At 37.5% G+C, this 26,793-nt stretch overlaps 2 protein-coding genes across 2 annotated transcripts in view; one reads left to right on the top strand and one right to left on the bottom strand.

Moving 5' to 3' along the window:
- map4k5 (mitogen-activated protein kinase kinase kinase kinase 5) overlaps positions 1–9,559 on the bottom strand; it is a 34,093-nt gene extending 24,534 nt beyond the window's left edge. Inside the window, exons 1-3 of the mRNA XM_060872731.1 lie at positions 9,335–9,559; positions 8,239–8,464; positions 970–1,027 (exon numbers count right to left, since the gene is read on the bottom strand). Coding sequence (XP_060728714.1) covers positions 970–1,027; positions 8,239–8,346 — 166 coding nt within the window. The 5' untranslated portion in view covers positions 8,347–8,464; positions 9,335–9,559. The remainder of the gene's footprint in view (positions 1–969; positions 1,028–8,238; positions 8,465–9,334) is intronic.
- A 1,534-nt stretch (positions 9,560–11,093) lies between these two features.
- Positions 11,094–24,497, top strand: atl1 (atlastin GTPase 1). The gene is made up of 14 exons (XM_060872728.1): positions 11,094–11,258; positions 14,307–14,557; positions 14,905–15,039; positions 15,651–15,755; positions 15,850–15,900; positions 16,303–16,359; positions 16,468–16,560; positions 18,082–18,220; positions 18,955–19,082; positions 19,211–19,267; positions 20,240–20,311; positions 20,849–21,280; positions 22,980–22,994; positions 23,100–24,497. The coding sequence occupies exons 1-14, from the start codon at positions 11,162–11,164 to the stop codon at positions 23,208–23,210; spliced, it is 1,743 nt and encodes a 580-aa protein (XP_060728711.1). The 5' UTR covers positions 11,094–11,161; the 3' UTR covers positions 23,211–24,497.
- The last annotated feature ends 2,296 nt before the right edge of the window (positions 24,498–26,793 follow it).

Genomic DNA, 26,793 nt, shown 5'->3' with positions numbered 1-26,793 from the left:
GAAATAAACAATTTAAAAATATTTCAACAAACAAGGATAGTGACAAATAATTACAACGAAAAGCTACTGATTTTCAGTTTGCACTGGTCTACACTGAAAATCAGTTTACACTGGAATTCTAAGACTCAAAATAGTGAAGCAATAAAACTGTTCCTGTTCAAAGACACCTGATTCAAATCAACAGTTCATTACCAGCTTTAGCATTTGTACTAGATCAGAAAATTCTCTATGCTATGCAAAACTCCAGCTGTCAGCCCTGATCCGAGTAATTAGCCATGTGAATGGAAAGATCTTTAAAATGCCAGAGCTGGAGAAAGCATGATTTCTCCAATCTTGTTATTGGTCTTGAGGAGGACTAGACAGACAAGGAAAAAAAGCTTTTCCAATGAACAGAGACAGATCTTCAATCTTTTATGTCCAAGTGACATAAGGCAAATTCTTTAATTTGTTGATCATATCTGGACTCTAAAATTCAAACTGTGTCTACATTTATGCTGAAATCTTAAAGTTAAATGTAACGGCTGCCAAGTGGTGACTGATCCTGAGCCTGTTATTTTCTTTGCTATTCAGTCAGCGTTCCGAGAATAAACGTTTAGCTCATTAACAGTAACACAGTAGAGGTAAATTCAAAAGCTAACAGAAATGATGTATACAGAGATACACCATACCTAGTTGCCATTTTTAGAGCAAAGCTTGACTATTCATATGTTCTGCACAGCATTCTTAACTCTATAGAATACAGCTCAATCATGTAAGCGATGTAAGATACCACAGGGCCATAAGTTTCCAAGGCTGTAAGGTGGAGGACACTTGCCTTGGACTGGAAGTCAGGTTAAAATATTGGCCTAATGACTATATCAGGTGAACAATGTTTGAGGTATAAACTATTGTGTTATATACAGAAAAGCAGATAAAACAGTTTTAGTTATGGCTGAAAAGGTCTGATGTGTTGTAAGAGCTGAAACTCACCTGGCTCCAGTTTAATCATCTTTACAGCTGCTAGCTCTCCGGTGGAGATTTTACGAGCCTGAAAAACCAAAAGATAAATGTCAAAATAAACAGAACAGCTTAGTTTCAGAGAACATAAAAGATATGCACTATGGCTGTTGGTGATTGTGATGACCAAGGTGCTACAGTTTGTTACTGTTTGTAAGAGGATAGGAAAAGACAAATAAAAGAGTGGAGTGGTGAGCAGACAGAGAGACAATCAAAATGCAGTTCAAGTACAAGATGTTTTCATGAAGAAGTAGGTCAGCATGACTGCCTCACATCCATGAATGTTTATATAATTTTCATTGTTGTGTACTTGGGAAAGCCAAGGGAAATTTTAGCTTCCTGGACAGTCCTGGTTGTTAACTTGTGATCTGACTAATATCTACATAGATACATTGACAGCATCTCTCTCTCTCTCTCTCCCTCTCTCACACCCACACACACAGACAAATTGTCTTAACCACATCATTAATTGCAATCAAACAGTCATGGACAGAAGTATAAAACACACCAGGAAGAAGTTCAACAGCAACAGTCCACTCAGTCATAATCACTGTCCATCATAAGAACCTCTCCCAAATCATTCCTTCACTTTCAAAGTTTCAAACTATGCATCGTAATAAAAGGTACCAAACCAGGTATATTCAAATATTGCTTAGAATACCATAAACCACAAATCAAATCCTAATTGTTCAGTAAAAAACAACTCATTGCTGTTTACACGTACATGTGCAGCTTTTTAAAAAAGGTTGACCATACATTTATGGCATTTAGCAGATATTTGCTTATCCAGAGTGACTGACACTTTATCTCATCTCATTTTATACAACTGAGCAATTAGGGCTAAGGAGCCTTGCACAGGAACCCAACAGTGGCAACTTAGTGGACCTGAGATTCAGACTCCAATCAGTAGTCCAAAACTTTAAGCGCTAAGCTACCACATGGAACACACATGTGGAGTGCAAAGCTACTGAACATCACATGGTAATTCATATGAGTGCACGGAAGACAGAGATGCAAAAGGAAGGCGTGATCTCAAGGCTGGCTAGGTTTCAGAAGTTCCTGTAATTGAGCTCAGAGAAATGCCTCGACATAAAAGGGCAACTGACTGTGTGTGAAACTCAGCCGGGCTCAAAGCACATGTTTTACATACTCAGGCAAGGACTGATAGCAGACAAACAGAGACATACAAATCAAAATCCCAGTATATACACATAACCAGAAACTACTGTGGCCTGGTTGAACATTTACAGACACTCAGAAATATCAGATAATGAACTAGGCATAAGCTGTTCACTGGCTGCATGTCCTTAAATTTATATGACCAATTCTGGGGAAAGATCTCTATAATCCACACCTGCTGTATGCTACCAAGTGCCTGTTATGATTGGTCATTTCAAGCAATATTCTTTCATTTTTTTCTGATGTATACTTAAACTACTTCACAAAGATGTTCAAAATCCAAATGCCACTACTGTAGAAATGAATTTTCTCAGCCAATCTGTGCTAAACGGTGTGGAAAATGCCATACACCCAGCAGACCTCACCAGACTGAAATTTTACCAGGTCAGTTTTGTGTAATCTTAAAATCCTGCCTTGGGAAACTGGCAGTCTGTTACAATGTGCTGAACAATGAGTTATGCAGTGGTATCCATACAGTTAGGCTTTTTAATAACAACAATAATTAAATTAAATAATAAGAAAAAAGTTAGGAAAGGACTTCTTTTGAGAACTGGTCTTGTTTTGGGAGAGAGGGAAAAAAACAAACATATATAACAGAGATTGAAGGTGAAAGCGACAAATGGGGCAGAGTGTGATGCCAATTGAATATGTTGGTTTATCTAAAAGTAAATAACTGATAAGACAGAAAAGGAGGTGGTATATGTGATTTGTGCTGGTGAGTGCACAAACAGCAGACTGCTCCACACAGCAGCGCAAAAAACATGGTGTAGGAGGTCTCCGAGAACATTCACACAGTCACAGTGGAATAAGAAGTGAAAACACTGCATATTTCTAGATTAAAACAACTTAAAGGAAGGGACGGTTTTGGATTACAATGAAGCATACTCAAATTTTTTGATCCCATTTGCAGCTTACCTTTCCTAGTTCAACTACTGAGACAAGCATCTCAATTTGTACAGGCATGAGAGAAATTCTCTCACATTTTTTGCAGCATTTAAATATTTACTGATCACAGTGACACACGTGCCATGGTGCACTGAAAAAGTTTGCCCAATACTGATTATACTAAATTAACTATCACACTGACAACTAACTCCATATTAATGGCATGTCGCAAAGACTGTACTGGCTACCAGCTGTTCAATCAAAACATGGACAGAATAAATAAATAAATACATTTGATAACTTTTATTTTTGTATTTCATTGGTCCTAAGTATACGATAACATTCATTAAATGTGTACTGTCTCTCAAACCAAAACATTTTTGTTGTTTTAACAAAATTCAATACTATTGGATTCAATAGTATTTCTAAAAAGCAAAGCAAGGCTTTATGGCAAAATACAAAGAGTCTAAAGACCACAACAGTCAGAGTGGAAACAAAAGAATCACTTGTCCATTGTACAAACAATTGGAGGTAATCCTTGGGGATAAACAGAGTTGATAAACCCAAGGATGGACTGGAAATGGATGACTGCAGGATGTAGGTCTATTCTAACATGCATCATCATTAGCTAGTTTGGCAAATATTCATTATAGCCTACAAGCTACAGTGTACATTGAATAACCCACAATTATAACACTCCATCACCCATTCTTTACTTATTTAGTATATTATCATTACTGGAGCAAGAATTATTTGATACAGATCATGTTACAGTTCACAGAAGTGCAGATAGGCTTTTCACTCAGGTCCTTGTTAACCACAATGATAACCATTAGACTACATGAGAAACTGCATGCCTATATAAAAATAAAATGTAATAGTATTATATATTCACAACGCAAAACACCTATGTTTTAAACTGGTAGCAGAGTACATTTACTTTCAATCATTTAATGGATAGATATTCCAAATGGATTCATCTCTCCAATCTTTTTAGCTTTTAGAGTCTCTTTTAGATACACCACCTGAAATATTTTTAATTCACCACGCTCACTCTTTCATGTTTTCATTTATCACTAGAGCTTGGCGGCTTTGTGCTGATGGGTCAAATACATTTTTTCATTTGCCCAAAAGTAGGCAAATAATTAGTTAAGAGAAACAATTATGTATTTTGCAGCTTTTGCAGCAGATAATAGCACAGCTACAGCAGATAGTAACACAGCTACAGCAGATAGTAGCACAGCTGTTTCTCATATGTCCTAACTGTCAGAATCATCCTTCCCCACAACTTACTTACTAGTGTTGCTTATACATAGCAGATACCCAGCTCTAAGTTGTATACCCCAGCCAAGTATAATTTGCCCTATTTAAATCACATTTCATTTATCACAAAAAACACCACATTTTCCACCAATTTTATGGTGAGTGAAAGACAAAAAGCAGAGAAAGCAAATATTTAGTTATGATATCCATCATACCTCATATTATTCACACCCTGGTCTACACTGTCATATATATTGCCACACAAGTATATTTCAAATCTATGGAAAACACTGCTTGATTAAAGCTTTGTATGAGGTGCCACATGCCTTTAAAGGGGCAGAACCAAACAGCTGTTTTAGCTAGGGGAAGGGCCATTTGCTCTAGGCTGGAAAAAAGTTACCAGGAACAAAGCTAGCAAGAGAAAACGGTCAGATTTAAAACAGTTTTGCTAAGGTGCCCTTAAATTATATTTGTTATAAGACTGAATCCCTTTCCAGCATTACTAATTGTACATTTATAAATTTACATCTTTTTTTGTAAAAATTGACAATACCATAAATCTTTATGTTTATATCAAGGATTTATGTGCAATGTAGAAATACTAAAGCAAAATTATTTATTATTAAGAATAATTAATTGTTTCATTATTCTGGCCACTGTAGTCAAAATTACAAGTCATCCTTGATCCTACTGAAGTCTAACAAATCTCAGACAAGATACTCAAAGCCATTTCCCTCATCTATGACAATGAAAAAAAAAGTGAGCTCGAAACATCAGCTTTGTCTTGCTGACAGGCTAACATTTGGTAGCTGCAGAAGAAACAACACTAAGGAATAAAACACAAACAAGCATTAGGCCACTGATCACTATGGATTATTTCGGGGCTAGTCAATACTCTAATCAGTTCTGCTTGGTAGAAAGAGGCACAGACTGGAAGTGCCAACTGTTTATTTAGAGGATCCAGAATCATAAAACCCTCAGTTCTGTTGTGGCTACAACAATAACACCATCCAGCTATATAAATGAAAGTATTTCTATACAGGAGTTAAGTTGAAAGAAATAAAGATCGGAAAAGAAACTAATACACAATTTCTAAAAACAACTATACATTTCTTCTTGTTTTTGTTACTCGCATTTTTGTATTTGCTCAACCTTTTAGATTATCTTACATATTATTTAATCTGTTTTAATGCGCGTTCTTCTTCATACGTTTCTAAATGTATTTATTATTACTGCTTTAGTATTGTGATCATATGGCCAATGGTCTTGCAATCTTTTTTGCAGGTGTAAATCATAAACCGAGCCTGTAAGGTTTATAACAGAGGCCCAACAGTAACCAAAAAAAGTGTTAGAAAACCTGTTACTGAAACTTTTAGATAAATTAAACAAAACTAAACAAACAAAAAAACTTGGACTACAAGCAGCCAGTAAATAGGAGAAGCAGCACATGTACCAGAAGAAAACAATTTTTTGTCAGACTGGATAAGATTACTCATGTGATGTTATGAGATGTTTCACACTAACAAAATACTCAACAATGCTCAGTTATTGTGCTGCTACAGAGGTAGAAACCTCATGCAGTAGCAATGCAGTAAGCACACAGCTAGATAATAGACACAGGCGGCTCACTGCGTAGTTCACAGTAGTTCTTAAAACAGCAGCAGCTAAGCCGGCAGAGAGGAAGGATGTCTACCAAACAATAACAATAGAAAAGCATCTACCACAGACACACAAGCAAACATGCACATACACACACAGCTATCTCTTGGCTTGAGGAAGTTGCCCACTACTGGATGAATGCAAACATTCCTACTTTCAGAAGGTTTCCAGGAATGTCCAGAGAGCTTGCTAAATCCAAATCCCTAAACGTGTGTGTCATTAGCATGCAAGGCCCCTTGAACTATTCAAATGGGGGGGAAATAAATATAATAAAAATTAATAAACAAACACAGCCTCCAAATGATCATGTACACTGGACCTTTACACATTTTAACATCAATCAGATATTTCAGAGAATCCTTCTTTAAGCCACAAATTGCAGTAACCAGTTTAAGATGGCTTTTGAGCTGGGTCTAGTAAAAAAATAATAATAATAAAATAAAATAAAAAATAGATAAAATTTATTCCCATTTAACACCAGTTTAACTCAGTTTTAGCATCTCTAATACACCATAGATTAGCTGCTAAGAAATAACAACACTTAATAGGTGTAAGGATTGTATCTGCAACATTTACTCTTACCGAGTCTATACAGGATTTCAAACCCTTCAAATCTGACATGGACATTTAAAGATGCCAAAAAAAAAAACAGGATTGTTATTATTATAATCATTTCTCCTGCATTGTTTACTTCATTCAGTGTAGTGACTAATCTTTAGACACAGTAGTTAAAACATACGAATGCAATTCCTGGATCTGCTTCTAAATTTCATTGGGAAAAAGTGACTGCACATACAAGAAAAACTAGTATGTGTGGTTCTCTTCTTTAAGCTCGAAAATGTGCAAAAGTAGACATCATAATATCATGACAACATAATTACAGTAACTAAACAAAGCAGGACGTTTTACGGCATGCACATCATTTTTTTACATTTTTACTTTATGGACACCCTAGTTCCAAAGCCATTATCAGTCATTCCCCCAGCTAAACTTCACACAATCAATACCATAGAACCACAGAACACAGAACTTTTCAGAAAGTAGGCTAGTCTCTGACTGGCATGCTAAATCAGTAGAGAGCAAGGGACAATCCCTGGAGCGATGTCGTCCTGAAACACTACACAGCGATGTAGTTCTCACTACAAACTGAGAACACAAACGATACAAGTCTACACTGTCAGTCAAAAAAGCAGAGAATTCCAAGAGAAAATGTTTTGTTTATTCAAGCATTAACTCATACAACAGAGGAAAGGTGAGCTCGGATTGGAAAGTACTTCCTGGAAGGTGCAGTTCTGCTGTTTAGAGTATTAGTGTCTGCAGAATGTCACAGAAAAATCTGAAACAATGACCAGTCACAACAGTCACCACACACAAACTATTCATTAAAAATGGGTAAATTCATTAAAGAATCATAAAGTCTTATTGGTTCTTTGGGGAAGTCGTAATCATCGGTTTTTCTTCACTGACGTTTCTATCAAAACAACTGCATCGTTATACTCTTGTTAACTTTTGATGTACACCACACCTTTACAGAGTGGGAGTGTTTCTCAAATAAAGCCTTCCAGTTATGCTTAAAGCCTGGACAAAAGTCATTCAGCATATGTTTTTTTTCCCATTTACTAAGAGTTCAAATGGAAAGTATAATGTTAAAAAAAATATAATAGAGAGAACGTAAATATATTAAAAATAAATTATCAGACCACTAACAGACACCTTTGTGATTTAGTTATGGAGCTCAGGACTCATACTTTTATGCAGACCAAAATAAACGCTGAGCTGAGACCATTTGCCTCTTGATCTGCTTCCAGGTAACTCTAGCATGGGAAAGTGATGCAACTCAAAATTGTGCAGACTACCTTATGTACTGTGTATTTGTGGGTGACATTTCTTTTATATATGCAAGTTGTTAAACTTGGCCATGAGAAAGTTTATTTCTAAAAAAAACAAACAAACAAACAAACAAATAAACAAACAAACAAACAAACAAACAAACAAATAAATAAATAAATGACAGAGGATTTTAAAGCTGCGAAAATGGGATACGTTCTGGATATTTGGACCAATAAACAAAATAAGGAAAATACTGGATGTGACAACTAGTTATTTGACAAGAATGAGAGCTAACTATGTTCTCTGCATGTAACAAAGCATGCACAAGTCAGGAAATGGACGGAGTGTGGTTGTGTGGTAAAGGGCACACAGTAGTCATGCATAGCATGCATTAGAAAAATCAGCCTCCAGACATGGTAAACACACCTTGAACACGTCTCCATATGTGCCACTGCCGACTCTCTGGATGAGCTCGAAGTCGTGCTGGGGGTTTCTGCGCAGAATGTCACCGCTGGACCTCGGGTATGAATCCATGATCGGAACGGTACGAATCACGAGAGAGAAACACAGACGATCGAGTTGACCTGGTGGTCTGCCTTTCCAATTACTGCATCAAAGTCCTGTCCTCCAAGTGTGCCATCTAGCTCATTGTCTTGGGTAGAAAGAATAAGAGAGACAAACAGCTGTGGATGATGTGGATTATGCCTTAAAGTGACTGCAATCTAGCACGTGACTGATCTAATGGTTTCCTTACATTAGAAATTGTTTATCTGTTGTCTCTTAAATCTGTTTATTAATAAATTTGGAGACTTCTGGACGTTATTCGGGCGTCTATCCAGACTTTCCTGAATTTCCTATCACATTCCTGAATTTTATCCGGTTAAAAACAAACGGTTTACAAAATATTTAAACTTCCTTTAGCTAACAATAACCGACAACATTACAATCGTCGTTTTTTAAGTAACAAAACAACTCACGTTATGCTTACTGTTTAGTTTCACCCCAGTTTTTAGTTTGACTTTTGGTATAATTTGTTGAGATTTTTCTGGTAATATCTAACGGAAAGCTTACTAAAACAAGTCAAGCTAGCTCACTCGGCTAATACTCCAAGCTGACTTTTAAAAGGAAAGTATTATTGTCAGTCGTCTTTTATTCGTAAAATGTGTAAACACGCTATTCGACACATATAAACGTGCAAATCTTCTTCACCAACAGTTAAATAAGACGATTATAACTAACAGCTAGAGAGAAGCAGAGACGGAGTACGCTATTGATGTTAGCTTAGCATAGCGTTAACGACGCAGAGCACTAGCTAGCAGCGTAAAGCTAATTAAAATACACTCGCAACGTATTTCGCTCATTTTAAACCACTTTGTCAAAAAATACAACATTCGGACTTGTGTAACATTCGGTTATTTCGCATCTAAATTCGCTGGTTAAAACACTAGTAGTAAAAAAAAAACAGTTCATAAAAGTGATCTAGTGAAAATTATGGCAAGAATTTTTTCTTCGAAAAACGTACAATTTCCACGTGAATAGTCCACATCCGTAAGCGTGAGGCAGACGATTCTTCAAGTCCTGACATTCGTTTAGCGTCAAAATAAACATCCCAAAACGGGTCATTCACTTTCCATCGAGTTGAAACTTTCTTCTCTTGCTGAAACAGTGAATCGAGCACAACTGCTACGCGGCTAATAAACCAGCCACGCTAAAACTCCTCAACCTCCCCCCGCCTAGCTCGCTGCGACGTGTTTAACTTTTTTCCTCACCCGTATTGCGCATTGACACAACCCGCCTCCTGCGCTAGTATTGGATTACATGTCATACTTCCAATTACCAGTTGGACATCACGCTGACTGACTGAAGATACAGCCAATCGAGGAGTTTGGCAGCACTATAAAAAAATCGGAGATATGCCGTATTACTGGTGGTAAAATATTTATTTTGTAGCATTTCACACTGTAGTGTAATAAACATGTTTATAACATTACCTGCAATTATTCTTTAACAACATAGGTGAAACCATCACATATTATTTATAGTTAATAATCACGCAATGCAATCAATAATTGTGGATTGTGCGCCATCTAGTGGCTGATATAAAATTACACAAACAATCAAATAAATAAAAATAAAATAAAAAAGAAACAGAAGGTACCTAAAAAGAAAGATTGTGAATTAGGTGTTAGGTGGAAAAGATGGGTGTCCTCTGGGCTCTCTGAACATTAATAAATATCAAAAAATTGTTAACAACAACAACATACTACTACTACTACAGTTTAGGAGAATCAGAATCAGAACCTGTCTGATCGATTAAATGGTGTATCCTCTAGTTTATTGCCAGTTAATTATGGGGTCCCTCAAGGATCAGTTCTAGGACCTCTGCTTTTCTCTATATACATGCTTCCTTTAGGGAACATCATTAGAAGGCATGGGATTAGTTTATTAGTTATGATACCAAGTAATGCATTACAATAGTCCAGTCTAGAGGTCATAAATACATGAACATTTATATTTCAATTTGCACATTTTTCCACTGTACATACAACTGTCTATATTATATATGGGTTCATGTCTTGCCAATGTCATTCTGTTTACACTGTGGAGCTTCTGTACTATAACAAATTCCTCGTATGTGAAAACATACTTGGCAATAAAGATCTTTCTGATTCTGATTCTGATTCTGATTCTGAAGTACAGACATAAATAACACTATGTAAAGAAGTGCAGTAAGTTTGTAAGTTAGCTTATACCTAGAAATGTGATTGGTTTATAACTTTTAAAGCATTATTAAAAAATAATAATAATTTTGCTCCAATTATTTGCCAATTATGTGCTTTTAACGTACTTTATCAGTTTTCCATGTGAAAGGTACATAAGACACCAAAGTGACAAAGAAGACTACAGTTCAGTAACATTGTTCCTCAGTGAAAAAAGTCGGTGCAAACTAGCAACATGCAGAATCATGTCAGAAAACGTACATGTAAAAATTGTATGGGCCACTGATTGTGGATATAAGCTACAGCAGGTGTGTTCACAGGTTCTAAACCCTAGTCCTGCACATTTTAGCATTTTTCCCTGCTGTAACACAAAGAATTCAAAGACTCAGAGCTGTTATTAAGCTGATTAGCTGGATTAGTTTGGTGTGTTGGAGCAGAAAAACACTAAAATGTGCAGGACAGGACAGGGAGTTCTCCAAGACCAGATCTGGGACTGTATGTCATGTCTAAAGTGTAAACTCACGCTAACAGCTGTACACTGCGCCCCTGGTGGCTGAATGCTGAAAGTGTTCCTCTTAGAGGAGAATGAGGCGTAGGGAGCATCGTTGTCATTCCCGTTTCCTGTCTTCATGATTGTTGATGAAGAGCGAGCAGTGAAACACAGGGGGCTGGAAAGCGACACTCCATGCGTCATGGCCCGGGATAAAAAGGATAGAGATAGCTGGGGTGAGTGGTTTCTGAGCGTTTATTTAACACCACCTGCGTGTGTCCCTCCTTCCTGCAAAGACACCACACAGTCGTGTTTCCATGGTGGAGCAGAAATGCTGTATATTATAAATAATACGACTGACGGATTAAAAAAACGCGTTGAAAGGAAAACGCCTTGGCGGTGTGTCCAAGAGCTTATAAATGATCGTATGGTGATTATAAATTGATATTATGGTTCATATGACTGTGTAGCTACAGGAGCCACAGCCCAGTGATACAGTTGTTTATTCCCAGCCTGTCAGTGGGAGACAACGGCGCAGGATCATAACACAAACCATGGCTTTTCCAAGGTGTGGGTTGTTTTACAGTAAAAATGATCGCCAGGTCTGTCACACGAGATGGGGTGCGTTTCTTTAGGGGTAATTAAAGCCGTGTGTTTTTTAATCACTAAACTGATCAATATTGCGTGATTCCTTTATTGGATTATTATTATTATCTCCATGTACTGCTTTTGGTATAAGATGTGATATTATGCAGTGTGTTGCGTAAATATGCAGGAATGCGTAAAGAAGTTCAGGGGAATGATGAGGGGAAAATAGTGACCTATATATAACGCGAGAAATATGACGTATGCAGGTGGTGTGTGTGTGTGTGTGTGTGTGTGCGCGCGCGCGTGCATGTGTGTGCGCGTGCGTGTGTGTGTGCGTGTGTGTGTGCGTGTGTGTGTGTGTTTGGGCATGTTTTTATGTCCCCATAAATATCCCCATGAAGTCAACACTATCAGATATTCTTATTCTCGGGGGGACATATGGCTTTAAAAAACAAGTTAATTAACAAATTTAATTAAATGTAGGGACATTAAGTATATGTAGGGACAGACATAGCATTAACTTCATTGTGCTGCATTATTGCGAAGGAAGGTCCTCATAAGGATAGTAAGACGTGTGTGTGTGTGTTTGTGGCCATGGTATTGCACAGTATTGCACTATATACTACATTTACGGCATTTAGCAGACACCCTTATCCAGAGTGACTTACAACTGAGCAACTGAGGGTTAAGGGCCTTGCTCAGGGGCCCAGCAGTGGCAGCTTGGTGGACCTGGGGTTTGAACACATGACCTTCCAATCAGTAGCCCAACACCTTAACCACTGAGCTACCACACCCTCACCTACTATGTCAAGGTGAGCATGAGAGGGAGCGAGAGAGAGGCTGAGCTACATAGCAGGGATATTTATGTATGCATTTTATGCATCCATAAAAAATAAGTAGAATAAGAATAAAACAATATGTTTCTGAACCACAATTCTCTTTACATAACAGTATCACAGCTGCAATTTTAGTAAGTTTATTTTAGTAAGGATGACTCATGACTCAGTAGCGTCAAGACTGCCCTCAGATGCCCTTTTATTATTATTTTGTTGAAACTTTTTAAGGCATAAGAATTCAGCTCCATCATTCACCTTTGACCCCAATGGCCTGAAGTGGGAAAGATTGGTATGAGAATAAACAAAAGAGAGGCATGTAAACTGAACCACTGCCAAAGACACTGCATTATAAAGTATTCAAGAAACAACTCAAATTATTTGTTGTCTCATATTCAGTTATTCTATTTCCACAGTAACCTGACAGTTTAACAAAAGTGAATTGTGTGAGCATTTATGTCTATTTAAGGATGTGTATGATCAAAACACCAAGGTAAAATGCTTATGTAGATCTAAGATCAATCTTTACACATGAAAATAAAAAGAAAAGAAAAACAGTCCAAGTCTGTGTTTAAAATTCTTAAGACTTGAATTTGGGATTTTCTCCATCAGTCCTCATTTTAGGGATGTACAATTGATTACTCTGCTTTACTCTGCCCTACCAGGATAACCTATGAGCATTAAACTATTCTTATAAATACAAAGCCTAACATCAACAGTCCTAACGTTGCAGCTTGTGAATGCTTAATGTATCAGAAAGCACATAGAGAAAGAGAGAGAGCACAAGGGCTGCACTGACATACACAAGGTATATACTACCTTGTCTGTGAGGTAATATATAGATCTTAACAGAATGTCATTTTTACCATGAAAATAAATTAGTGAACACAGGAATAAACATCTTAGGAGGAACCGTTGGTAATTTGTTAAAGCACTCTGATGCCCAGATAGCAGCTTGCAGTTGCAGTGATAACAGTGATAAGCGTAGCACTTCCTCACGACCAGCTACAACTCCTTTATTGAGCTACACATGATTTGTGGTTTGCCATTAAGAGCTCAGCTCTGTGTTCTAAACTGATCAGAAAGAATACCCGAAAAAATTTACTGCAAACCACAGGCTTTTCCCTTATTATAAGTCTAGAAACACTCTTAAACATCACATCCGGGATTATTATTCATTCTTGCTCTATTTGTGATGTCTAGTCCTATTCATACCACTACATAGCTGTAGGATTTAAAACCATAACCATAGCCCAAAAATGTCAGACTCATACCTACCAGATTTCTCTTAGTAAACTAAAGAACAAAATTATTAATCTTATTTTATTCTTTTTTGTTCATCCAACATTTTTTCATTCTTATATGTCACTGTTTTTCTGCAAAGAGCATCCAAGTTGCTTAGAAACTGATCTACATCTATAACATATAATAATAAAAAAATAAATAATACATCTTTTACATATGTACATCCTACAGGTTGCTGGAAAGGTCACATAACTACATTTGAAAAACTGTCTAGTGCACGGCTATGAGTCACTGCAAATCAATACGACTTCATGGGTGTGTGTGTGGCCTAAAAGTATAAGACCACATTGCTAATCTAGGATTTAAATTTGTTATTTAAAACTGGAAATAAAGAGGTTTTTAGAATTTTAAAATATTTATTACAAAGTAATAAATTTTATTAAAGTAAGAATATTTAATTCTGCACTATTTCTTGCTCCCTATTTAACTGTATGCAATTTAGTGTTATTGGCCATGTTAACTCTTTTGTCCAGAAGGTCAAGATGCCTGCTCATGGGCACAGTGTCTTTGTTTTAAACTAAAAACTAAACATAAGGTGTGTTTGTGTGTATACAACAGGGTCTTTTGTGGACAAGCATGTATTTGAGTGGAGTTCTGAGGAAGAGGAGCCGGACGGTAAGGCTCGGCCAGTGCAAGTTTTGGTAGTGAAGGATGATCACACATTCGAGCTGGATGAAGCAGCGCTGAATCGTATCCTTCTAGCCAAAGACCTCAGAGACAGAGAGATAGTTGCGATATCTGTTGCTGGAGCTTTCCGGAAGGGGAAGTCCTTCCTTATGGACTTCATGCTACGCTACATGTATAACCAGGTACAATCACCTGTATGTTGATGTATAGATTCTGTTTGAGATCAGACCATTTAGGGGAAGGAACTGAGCATAGGTAAAGGATCCCGATTAGAGCAAGTGATTCATATAATAAGAGCAGGAGAGAGAGAGAGGAGCTGATGAGATGCCCACTTCCCGTAATATCAGATATGAGATATCAGATTTCTTCCATTAGTTATTTACTCATGAGCTGTTCTTCTATTGCCTCACCATTATTGTACTGATATTAACACCCTGTAAAGCCTGTGCACAGCTTACATCATTTTTAGGTTATAATGTGTGTATGAGAGGCCTATGAGAACATGTATAACATGTGTGTGTGATCTCAGGCAAGTGAAGACTGGGTGGGAGATCCTGCTCAGCCTTTGACAGGATTCTCATGGAGAGGAGGCTCTGAGAGAGAGACCACAGGCATCCAGATCTGGAGTGAAGTCTTCCTAGTGGACAAACCAGATGGAAACAAGGTGTGATAGACAGGGGTCCAGATTTAACAAGTAATTCTTTTACATTTTGTGCATTAATCCACATTTTGTGTTATATTTCTCATAAACCCCAGCTATATCAACATTTACAAGTTTGACCTTATTAACAAACTACACACAATACCGCATACTGTTGTAAATCATCCCATGCATTGTCATGGTACTGAGAACCTGAAAGCACTAGGCCCTGTGTCCAGAAGATTTTTCAATTGAAAAACACTAACACTGGAGTCTTCTTCCATAAAAGTTAAATAAATTGTCAACAATTAGATATTTTTCTTCGCTGGATAACAACATAAATCCGATTGGTCTGATTGCAGCTCTATCAGTAGTGCCAGCCAGACCACTCCATCACTGATTATTTTCCTGTAACAGCATGTATTTTTTTCTTTACCTCATGACCAACCAGATTTGAGAATTCAACTTATTTATCCCTGCAGTATAAAGGTTGATTTTCTTATGCAGTGTTCATGTAATATGAAGTACATGCTGAAGTTTATGCCTGTTCGCTAAGCTTTCAAAACACAATTTGTCTTTGTATTGAGTGTATTTTTACTCATGTGTGGCTTGTGTTTTTTTGTCATGGCCTGTAGGTGGCAGTGCTGCTGATGGACACACAGGGAACGTTTGACAGCCAGTCCACATTGAGAGACTCAGCTACTGTATTCGCCCTCAGTACCATGATCAGCTCCATGCAGGTAACCACTAAAAACACTAAAACACACCTTCTTATGTGTTGAAAACCCAGGCTTAGTGAACTGAGCTCGGCTCTGATCTCTCCTCTCTTTGCAGGTGTATAACATATCACAGAACGTCCAGGAGGATGACTTGCAGCACTTGCAGGTACGGACACTCGTTCTGAGGCACAAACAAATGGACACAGTGCAGTTTATAAAAATAGCAGCAGTAGTGTCTGTTCTCAAGTCTGCCTGTTTAAGTTCTTGAGGTTGCCAAGTCAAATAGAATTCTGATACACAGACTTCCAAAAGACATTTATTGATATTGAATTAATTTAGAACAACGTAAAATGTCAGCAAACACTCTGTGTATTGTTAGCTCTGTAAGTAAAGTAAGCATATTTTATAGCTCATATACCTTTGGGGAACAATAAAACATTTTTTCCAACCTCAAAGGAAGCCCAGAACCTGACCCTGTAATTATGTGTTGGTGACTGAAAAATACGAGACAAGGCAGGAGACTGAGATTTCTGACCTTACGTGTGTGTGTGTTTGTCTTTTTGCGTAGCTCTTTACAGAATATGGTAGACTGGCCATGGAGGAAACATTCCTTAAACCATTCCAGGTATTTACATGAATCCATCTCATCACACATCTCACCTGTAGTTGCTATTTGGGAAAGAAAGGAAAAAGATCAATATTTGTGTCAGCTAAATTTATTGTGTTTTTCCAGTCAATGATTTTCCTAGTGAGAGATTGGAGTTTTCCGTACGAGTTTCCCTATGGACTAGAGGGAGGGATGAAGTTCCTGGAGAAAAGACTAAAGGTCAGACACCTCCTGAGTCACTGCTGAATGTGTGTGTGTGTGTGTGTGTGTGTGTGTGTGTGTGAGCTAACTCACTCAGATCAGACTGACTCAGCAGGTGGGCTCTGAATTGGCAGGGAAATAGTATTGCATGTAGAACAAAGCATCCTCCTTTATGCTTATGTAAGAGTCTTTACATAAGGTGTGGTTCAGCAATGCTGAATTTGGTTTGTTCTTCCGAGCTGAATGTCTCACATTATAATATCTTTTAATAACAATCAAAAACATGTACTGACTATTTTCCATCTTTTTCATTTTAAAACATGTGTGACTGAATGTCAGTTACAAGAGGTACTCCTCTGAGGTCTCTGGTCCAAGGCCTGACCAGGCTTAATTTCAGAGATGGGACATGTTTGGGCATGCTCAGTTTGGAATGAGAAGAAACAAGTGCATGCAAGCAAAACAGCCTATTTATTTAAGTTAAATGTCACACTGCAAGATATCACACAATTAGAAGTGATATTCTATTTCTAGACTTATATTTAAACAATTTTTAAAGCTTTACACTATTTATTCTATTGGCAGGTCAGTTTGATTCTATCTAGAAATGAACGCTTAAGATTTGCGTAATGAACTGCCAGTAGCACATGGAAAATTTAAAGGATAAAAATAGTAAATTATATCTAAAAATAGGATTAATAATCTTGGATTTGGTTACTTTGAATCTTTTTCTAGGAAATTCTAGATTATTTTGATTGTATTTAAGATTTGTAAGATGTCTTGCCAGCTCACTGCTGCACGATCCCTGCTTCAAAAAGGCTTTTCACACTTAATAGTTACTTAATAGTACACGTTATGCCAGGTTACCTTGTTTCACATTTTCTTACCTGGGGTTAACAGTTAATCCTGGCTATTCTTAATCTGAGGTTCACACTGCTGTGTCAACAACCATGATTGATTACAGTGTTAATTAGTTAGGATTATTCAAAATAACAGCTTGTATCATGCTTTCACGTCAGTGAGGAGAAACAGGAATTGTGATCTTTCACAACTTCCTGATGTTTTTTGGCCTTCTCTAGACTGTTGTGTAGTTGACCAGGTGTTCGTTTATATCCAACTTCTGCTAATTTGAAAACGTTAATATCCTCCTAAATTTATGCACATGATGACCAACTGATGTAATCCTTGACTTGATCAACTTCATAAGATTTGTTTTTCTTTCTTTCACCATTAAGTTGTCATTTTGTGTTTCTAGCCCACTGTACACTTGACCTTATTTGGGCACCACTAAAAGAAAATGAGCTGTTTTGAAAACATGCTTTGCACTGTACAGGTGATCAACATGCATATGAGAAAATAAATAAACTCAGGGTTTCTGAAACTTTTGTAAATCCAGTGCACTATTTTAGTTTGGTTTCATGTACACACACATGTACACACAACTTTACTACAAGATTGATAAATAAAGGCCCATTGTTTGCGTTCTAAAATGTGAAAATATATAGTAGCAGTGCTCTCACAGTTGTATATATATATGTGTAGATTTCAGAGAACCAGCATGAAGAGCTGCAGAATGTGAGAAAGCACATTCACTCCTGCTTTACCAACATCTCCTGCTTCCTCATGCCACACCCAGGCCTCAAAGTCGCAACTAACCCCCTCTTTGATGGCAGACTCAAGGGTATATGCTTCCACACACTCATACAAACAGGCACATAAAAAGCACAATGTGGGAGTGAATGTGTGTGTGTGTGTGTGTGTGTGTGGCCCTGTAATGGATGAAAGACCCCTCCAAGTTTCTTCACAGCTTTCCTTTCTATGGACGTCAATCTTTGAGTGAAACTGTGTGTGTAATTTTTTTCGCATGCCAAACCAAACGAAAAATTTCTGCCAAGTTTAAAAATTTAGCCAGCTCAAATTTTCACATGCTGATATGCATATGTAGATAAATACAATTCACTCATAAAAACATTATAGAAAGCTGAAAATGGCTGAATGACTTTGATTACACCGAGTTTTTCTACATTTTATTTGTGCATGCAATTGAAAAAGTCAAGTTATTTAAGCTTGACAGAGTAATGAGTTGAGTTTTATACCTTATAGAGTAATTTACAAACATAGGAGCTCTCAAATGATACAAGAGCAAGAAATGTGATATTCATGCAAAGTCATAAAAGCCTTTCATGAATTTGCATGAAAATCGCATTTCTTGATCTTGTCAATGACTCACAGATAAATTTGTTTGTATTCAGTTTGAAAAGTGAGGCATGGGCTCCTCTTTCACCCTGTCCTTTACTCTGATACAGTTCCTGAAGATGAGTGAATGAACACGGTCTTTGGATGACTGAAGTAGAACCATTAAGACCATTACACTTAAGACCATTGCTTGATTACTACATATGACTTGCATTTTAGAGATTGATTCTGAGTTCATCAGTAACCTGAAGGTGCTGGTGCCATGGCTACTGAGCCCTAAAAACCTGGACGTTAAAGAAATCAATGGCAGCAAGATTACCTGCAGAGGCCTGTTGGAATATTTTAAGGTGAACACACCATACGCCATACTGGAGGCCAAGCTTCTTTTGTTGAACCACCATAAGATTGAAAGAGCCACTGTAAAGTTTTATCTGTAATTAAGTCCCAAACAAACTTTAGACTTTATGTCTTCCAGGCATATATAAAGATTTATCAAGGGGAAGAGTTGCCTCACCCAAAGTCCATGCTACAGGTACAGTATACATTTATTCATTTTCCCAGCATCATCCGAAGACAGTTTGTGTTGCACACAGTATTATATGGTTTCAATCTCAAAATATGGGAGTGATGATTATTTAATCTCTTTGCTTGCTGCTGGTAGGAGTTTAGAAAACTTAAGAAACAATGTTGGCGTATTAGCTGTTTCTATCACAGGGAACTGGTTGCTCAGTGGTTAAGATGTTATATTGCTCATCAGAAGGTTGTGAGAACAAATCCCAGCTTGGGTCTTTGAGCAAGGCCCCTAACCCTCAACTGCTTAGCTATATAAATGTGATGAAATGTAAATTTCAATGTGAACTTAAAAATCTGTTTGGCTATTTTATTTTAATTTACTGTTACACAGAAGGAATGAAACAGATTTTAATGTTCAGGAAAATAATAATTAAAAATAAGTGACGTGACCAGTGCTCAATTTCTCACAGCCCAGGATTTGCATAATCTCGCAGTGAAGGTGTGCATCGCTGTAAACCGAGATCTGAATTACAGCCTCTCACAGTTACTGTCAAAGAAACTTAATCAGCATCTTCTGACCAATCTTCTGACCAAAAGCAACAAAGCAAGCTTAAAAGTAGAGTCTATTTGGTTCAATTATAGGGTTCAGACAGCCACAATAAATTAATGTCTAACAAACTAGCTAGCTTGTGAGGTTCATAAATAACATATTAAAGCATCATGTAAAGCATGTATAAAAGTATCATTAAAGCATGTATAATGCTTTTCTGTATTTTTATAAATAGTACACTCAAAATGACTAGCATCTAGGTATAATGCTTAGGTGAATTAAAGTCTTGCTGTTAGGATGATGTCTATAATCACAGCACATTAATGTTCTGCACAGTCAAGCACAATAAATTCACAAGCAGACACCTACTGTTCTGCGGGTATTGTTTTCGGGGGTTGATTGACGGTAGGTTCTGACTGCGTATATGGTGTTTGTGTGCAGGCCACTGCAGAGGCGAATAACCTGGCAGCTGTAGCTGCAGCTAAAGACCTGTATAACCGAAAGATGGAGGAGGTGAGAGCCAGCAACACATACACTCAGTCTATTTTCATTGTGCTCATCACTTATGTCAGAGTCAGGAAAAGTGAAGGTTTTTAGATCTATGGTGAAATGGGTTACTGAAAATGAATGAATGAATGAATGAATGAATGAATGAATGAATGAATGAAAGAAAATGCACAGTACCTGACTATCATGTTAGTAGACTTTCTCACCTACAATTACCTTTCAGATGTAATCCTACACTACACTAGATCTCTACTGGGTATTGCATTGAGTTTCAGTGGGTAGTGTTGTTGTGTCACAGCTGCAGGATCCCTGTTTCAATACTGGCTTTTATCCCAACTCCCCAAAAATGGCAATATTGGACTGGCAACCCATCCAGGGTGCTTTCCCAGCTCAGTCTTCCTGGGACAGATTTTAGATCCATCACAGCCCTGACCAGGATAAAGCTGGCACTTAAGAATGAATGAAACTCATGAAGTTGCTGTTGCATTTATACTTGAAACAAGAATATAGCTCCATACTCCAATCCCCTACTTCCTCTAACAGGTAAGTGGGGGTGACCGGCCCTTTCTGGCCCCGAGTGAGCTGCAGGCTCGTCATGCAGTGATCCGTGATGAAGCCCTAGCTGTGTTTCGTGGTGTGAAGAAGATGGGTGGTGAGGAGTTCAGTCGGCGCTACCTGCTGCAGCTGGAGGCAGAGATCGATGAGCTCTTTGTGCAGTATATCAAGCACAACGATTCAAAGAACATCTTCCATGCAGCACGGACGCCCGCCACACTCTTTGTGGTCATCTTCATTATGTATGTGGCGGCGGGCATCACAGGCTTCGTGGGTGTGGATGTGATCGCCAGTGTGTGCAACATGGTCCTGGGTTTCGCTCTCATTACGCTCTGTACCTGGGCCTACATCCGCTACTCCGGCGAGTACAGAGAGCTTGGAGCCCTCATAGACCAGGTAGCTGGAGCGCTGTGGGACCAGGTGAGCTTTTCTCAGGTTAACTTGTCTATCATTAACATATAAAGCATTAAAAGGGTGCACACAATCTCTGACAAGCATCAGCCATGTATTTCAACAGAGGCAAGTGCAAGTACAAAGTACATTTACAGTCATATGAAAAAAATCAGGACACCCCATTAAATATTTAAATATTATAATATATAATATTTATATTATATATTATATTGTTCTTTATTAAGAAATGTCAATTTCCCATCTTGTTTTAATTTGTACCTGTAGATGAAAGTGATGTAATTGCACGTAAACCAAAAAAACACTTTTCACTTATTAAAATAAAAAATAAAAATATAATAAAAAAAATAAAATAGATTTTAAAAAAAAAGGTTAATTCAACTGAGGAAAAAGTTAGGACACCCTGTGACCTAATAGCTAGTGTTTCCCACTTTGTCTGAAATAACCTCAATGAGTTGTTTCTTGTAGCCAGTTCCTGACATCAACTGGAAGAAAGTTTCCCCCACTTCTGTAGAATTTATAGTGGATTATATGATGATGAGCTGGTCAGGTCCTGCTGCAGCAAAGCATCCACAAACCATAACACTTCCACCTCTATGTTTCACAGTTGGTATGAGGTTCTTTTGCTAAAATGATGTATTTGGTTTATGCCAAACATGACCTCTGTTATAGAGTCCAAATAAATCAATTTCAGACTCATCTGTCCAAACCACATTATTCCAGAAGTCTTGGCCTTTTTCCTCTGTGTTCTTTCGCAAACTTCAACTTGCCCTCATGTTTTTCTGAGACAGTTAATAGTCCCTACTTGCACACCTCCCATGATAAAGTTGTTCAGTCTTTTTTTGATTGTAGGTTCATGCACATTGACATCAACTGTAGAAAGAGCTTGCTGTAGGTCCTGTGATGATATTTTAGGGTTTTTGGAGACTTCTTTAAGCATCTGGTGGTCTGTTCTTGGGGTAAATTTGCTTAGATGTCCTGACCTGGTCATGTTTGCAGTGGTTTGAAAAGCCTCCTTCAAAATGCTCTGAAACAATAATTGGTACGTAATAATTTGTACCTACTGTGATACACCTGTAGGTAATTTTATCCATTTTAAGTATAAATAAATGTGGGGTGTCCTTACGTTTTCCTCACAAGATTTTTTTATTACATTTTATAGATCATTTAAAAAAGACATTTCTTTGGCATTATTTGTTTAGTTGTATTACTTGAATCTTCCAATATTGTTAAAATGATTGTATTTCATGGCAGACTTTGAGCCTCTTAGATCAAATTCTCATATGTTTAACTATTTAAACAAAAACACAGGCTTACATTGGGTGTCCTAATTTTTTCACATGACTGAACATGACTAAACTGTACTTCTGCAGCAAGATGCACTGCAGAGTGCAGTATGTATTGTTCACCACAAGGGGGACAGATACTCACTTTCTGCCATGCAGCTGTCAAATTTCAGAGTAATAAGCTTCCAAATGAAATAAGGAGAGAGTAACCCAAGTTGGAGACTATGGCAAGAAAATGTAACCCAAGATTATGGGTTTTGACATTTGACTGGCTTTCATCTTCTCGGACTACAAACATGGTTCAAAATTGTATACAATTTCCACTTCAGTAAATCAGCATGACCTGTCACTTAAAAATCCCAAATTTTTGTGTCTATGCTGTTGCATTAATTTTCTTCTCTTTTTCTCTCTCTCCACTGCAGGGAAGCACTAATGAGGTAAGGGGCATGGAGAGTCCTGTTTACCTGACATTAACCAAATATCCAAGATCAAAACTCGTTTTATGCTGATTAACCCGTTCCTTCCCTCTTCCTCTCTTACAGGCTCTGTATAAATTGTATAACGTGGCTGCCAATCATAGGCAGCTATACAACCACGCTTTCCCCAGACACCAAACCGAGCAACACCCCGAACAGGATAAGAAGAGAAACTGAGCACACACACATACACATTACGCGTGCACACACACACAGACCCAAATGTACATCCACTCTGTCGAAGAGATGCTCCAGCCATAGCACACTTGAGCTTTTTGGATCATGTATGAGACATCATGGCCAGAGAGAAAGAGAAATCAAGAGAAATAGAAAATGCAACAAGTTCAAATTATTGCTGAATAAGAAACAAAGGTCAGATTCAGTTGCCATAGCTCATAGAAGTCCAGTCTAATGTATAATAGCTGCTGGAATTTAGTAATGGAAATTGGAATCCCAAGATCTAGATCAAACTCAGCCTGGATTTTCCACCAACAAGATGTTGGTACTACTTCAGGGAACCAATTAACAAACCACTCCCCTTTTCCACGGAGTTCAAAGCCGAACCCTTACATAATCAGTGCACATCTTACCACCCAAAGTAAAATTTATTATATGCAAAATTGCTATTATAAGTTACCTTCTTTTACTATAAGGTATAAAATTGTTTCACACCACCAATATGTTGTCAGATGCATTTGCAACAGGATATACATATGTGGCACTTATTCACATTAATAAACATTAATAGAGTTTCTCCTATCCAGTTTGTTGCGACTGTAAATATCATGCTTGCTTGTCATGTTTTGCAAATTCTTAGAACTATATTTTGTTTTTAGAGCTGTAATCATTTTTTTCCATTTGAGAATCACAACTTTTGCAGTGGAAATGCAGTGTTTTTCAGATTAGGCACTGGTATCTTGTTGGTGGAAGAAGGCTATGAAATGACTGCTATTGCATCTAAGCAAACTGTGCATGTGGATAGTCTTACTTGTCTAGTGCTGTTTTGTTTTATGTTGTCCAAAATAGATTAAATCACTTGGTTTAGAAAAATGCAAATTTGCCTGGATTTCTAAGTGACCTGGATTAGGAAATAATGTCTACTATCTGCTGGATATTAGGTTAAAAGTGCAGAGGGAAAGAAGATTTCCTTTTCTAACCACATCCACATCAAATCGATCTGATTTTACTGCATTAAAGCAGTATGATTTGCTTTAACCATCTTTTAAGAATGATTTATCATTTTCAATGAAGTCTAGTTTTTCTTTGAGTTCCCATTGATAGTTGGTCTCTTACAATATTACATCTTAGCTATGACTGATAGTGTGATACTAGAAGCTATAAGCTTTATTCTGGTCTGGTTCACAATAATTTACAATCATGCCTGCTTCTGAAGGAATTCTTAACAAATCTTGCCTAGTCCCACAGTTTATATTTTATATATATATATATATATATATATATATATATATATATATATATATATATATATACACACACACACTCACTGGCCACTTTATTAGGTACACCTTACTAGTACCGGTGTGGTCTTCTGCTGCTGTAGCCCAACCGCCTCAAGGTTCGACGTGTTGTGCGTTCAGAGATATTCTTCTACATACCTCGGTTGTAACGAGTGGTTATTTGAGTTACTGTTGCCTTTCTATCAGCTCGAACCAGTCTGGCCATTCTCCTCTGACCTCTGGCATCAACAAGGCATTTGCACCCACAGAACTGCTGCTCACTGGATATTTTATCTTTTTCCAACCATTCTCTGTAAACCCTAGAGATGGTTGTGCGTGAAAATCCCAGTAGATCAGCAGTTTCTGAAATACTCAGACCCGCCCGTCTGGCACCAAACAACCATGCCACGTTCAAAGTCACTTAAATCACCTTTCTTCCCCATTCTGATGCTTGGTTTGAACTGCAGCAGATCGTCTTGACCATGTCTACAAGCCTAAATGCATTGAGTTGCTGCCATGTGATTGGCTAATTTAGAAATTTGTGTTAACGAGCAGTTGGACAGGTGTACCTAATAAAGTGGATAGTGAGTGTGTGTGTGTGTGTGTGTGTATATATATATATATGATTGGCATGATTGGTCTAGAGTCCCTAGGATTGGACAAACCAGAAGAAATTGGTCAAATATTCTGAAGCAGTCAATAAGATTTGGTACAGAATTTCTTTAGGAATGGGAAGGATTTGACAAACATCCTAAGAAGGGGAAATATTGGTCAAACTTTAAGATAGAGTGGATTGGATTTTTCAAGAATTCCCTTGGATGCAGGCATGACTGGACTAGGACTCCTTTGGGACCCATAAGGACTGGTTGACTCTTCTGAGGGAACAGGCAGGATTAGTCAAGAATTCCTCTAAGAAAGTTGAAAGAATTGGTCAGACTTTCTGTGGGTGTAGGCAGATTTGTCAAGAATTCCTTCAGGGCAGGCAATATTGGTCAAGATTTCCTTTAGGAGTCAGAAGAACTGGTCAAAACTTCTGGAACTGGACACAAGTGGTCAATAGTACCTTTAGAAATGGGCAGAATTGTTCAGACTTTCTGATGGAGTGGGATGTATTGGTCATGAATTGAGCTGTAAGGTGTGGTCTAACACTCTGAGGGAATAGGAAGGATTTGTCAAGATTTCCTTTGGGACAGGCAAGATTGGTCTAGAATTCCTTTAGGATTCCTTTGCTTAGACCTTCTGAGGGAGTGGTGTAGATTTGTCAAAATTCCTTAAAGGAGTATTCAGGATTCATTTATACCTTTGGGAGTGATTGGTCAAAGTTTTGATGGGAGTGGACAGGGTTGATCAAACTTTCTGAGGGGACTGACAAGATTGGTCAAAATTAAGCAGTCCAAATTAGCTTGACTGATTAGCTTAATGAGTTTGGATAAAACGATAGTTATAGACTATCTACAAAAGTATAAAATTCATTAGTGCTTACAAAAGAAAATTAGAAGTCAGACAAAATACCTTAGATATATACACACCCTCCTCCATAAAAGCTTTGCATTTTAAATCTTTAAGCAGATTTCACCCACTTTTGATTTTATAACACAATGTAAATCTAAATCTTACCCTCTGTGCTTTTAGTATATAGATACATCATTTTCCTAGCAATTAAAGGCAATCTTTTGTGTGTGCTGGAAATGAAGTAGAAATACGTTGATGCTGAAGGTATAAAGGCAATATAGCATGGTTCACTTAAGTGTATAAGTGTTGTGCTGAATGAGCTTAAGCTCATTCTGTACATTTGCTGTTTCTGCCTGAAGTGTGGCCAGATGACTGTAGATCCACCACAGTTAAGGAAATCATTTGTTCACCATAAATAAACATAACCTAATACACTTATAACCCAATATTCTTGCTGTACATTCACGTTATTCACACACTATAAAGCAAAGACAAATCTGTGCTCATGGCTGTGGAACACTAACTATCCTGGCTGGGTTACACTCATAATGTTTTATTTTGTTTTATGTTGAATGTTGAAACCAGTGCTATTTATAAAGAATTAAATATTACATGTTTAAAGGTGAGTGTTTTCAGTGTGTATGTCTGTGTGCTTACCTGCCCTGCTGCAAGCCAAGAAATGCTGCAAGTTATATCAATCTACTATAGCTCACACATGCAGGTCATGGCTACAATGTCTGATTTTAGTCTTTCCAAAACAAGTTCCCATTTTCCGTCATTACAAAATGTTACCTGAGTTAGGAGTACAAGAAAAATGTCTAAAATCTTCACAAGAACTGCCCAAAGATTGA

This window comes from Tachysurus vachellii, chromosome 6, assembly GCF_030014155.1.
Source record: "Tachysurus vachellii isolate PV-2020 chromosome 6, HZAU_Pvac_v1, whole genome shotgun sequence".
Lineage (NCBI taxonomy): Eukaryota > Metazoa > Chordata > Actinopteri > Siluriformes > Bagridae > Tachysurus > Tachysurus vachellii.
Note: the sequence above shows the minus strand (reverse complement) of the source record. Positions and strands in the feature narration are given on the sequence as shown.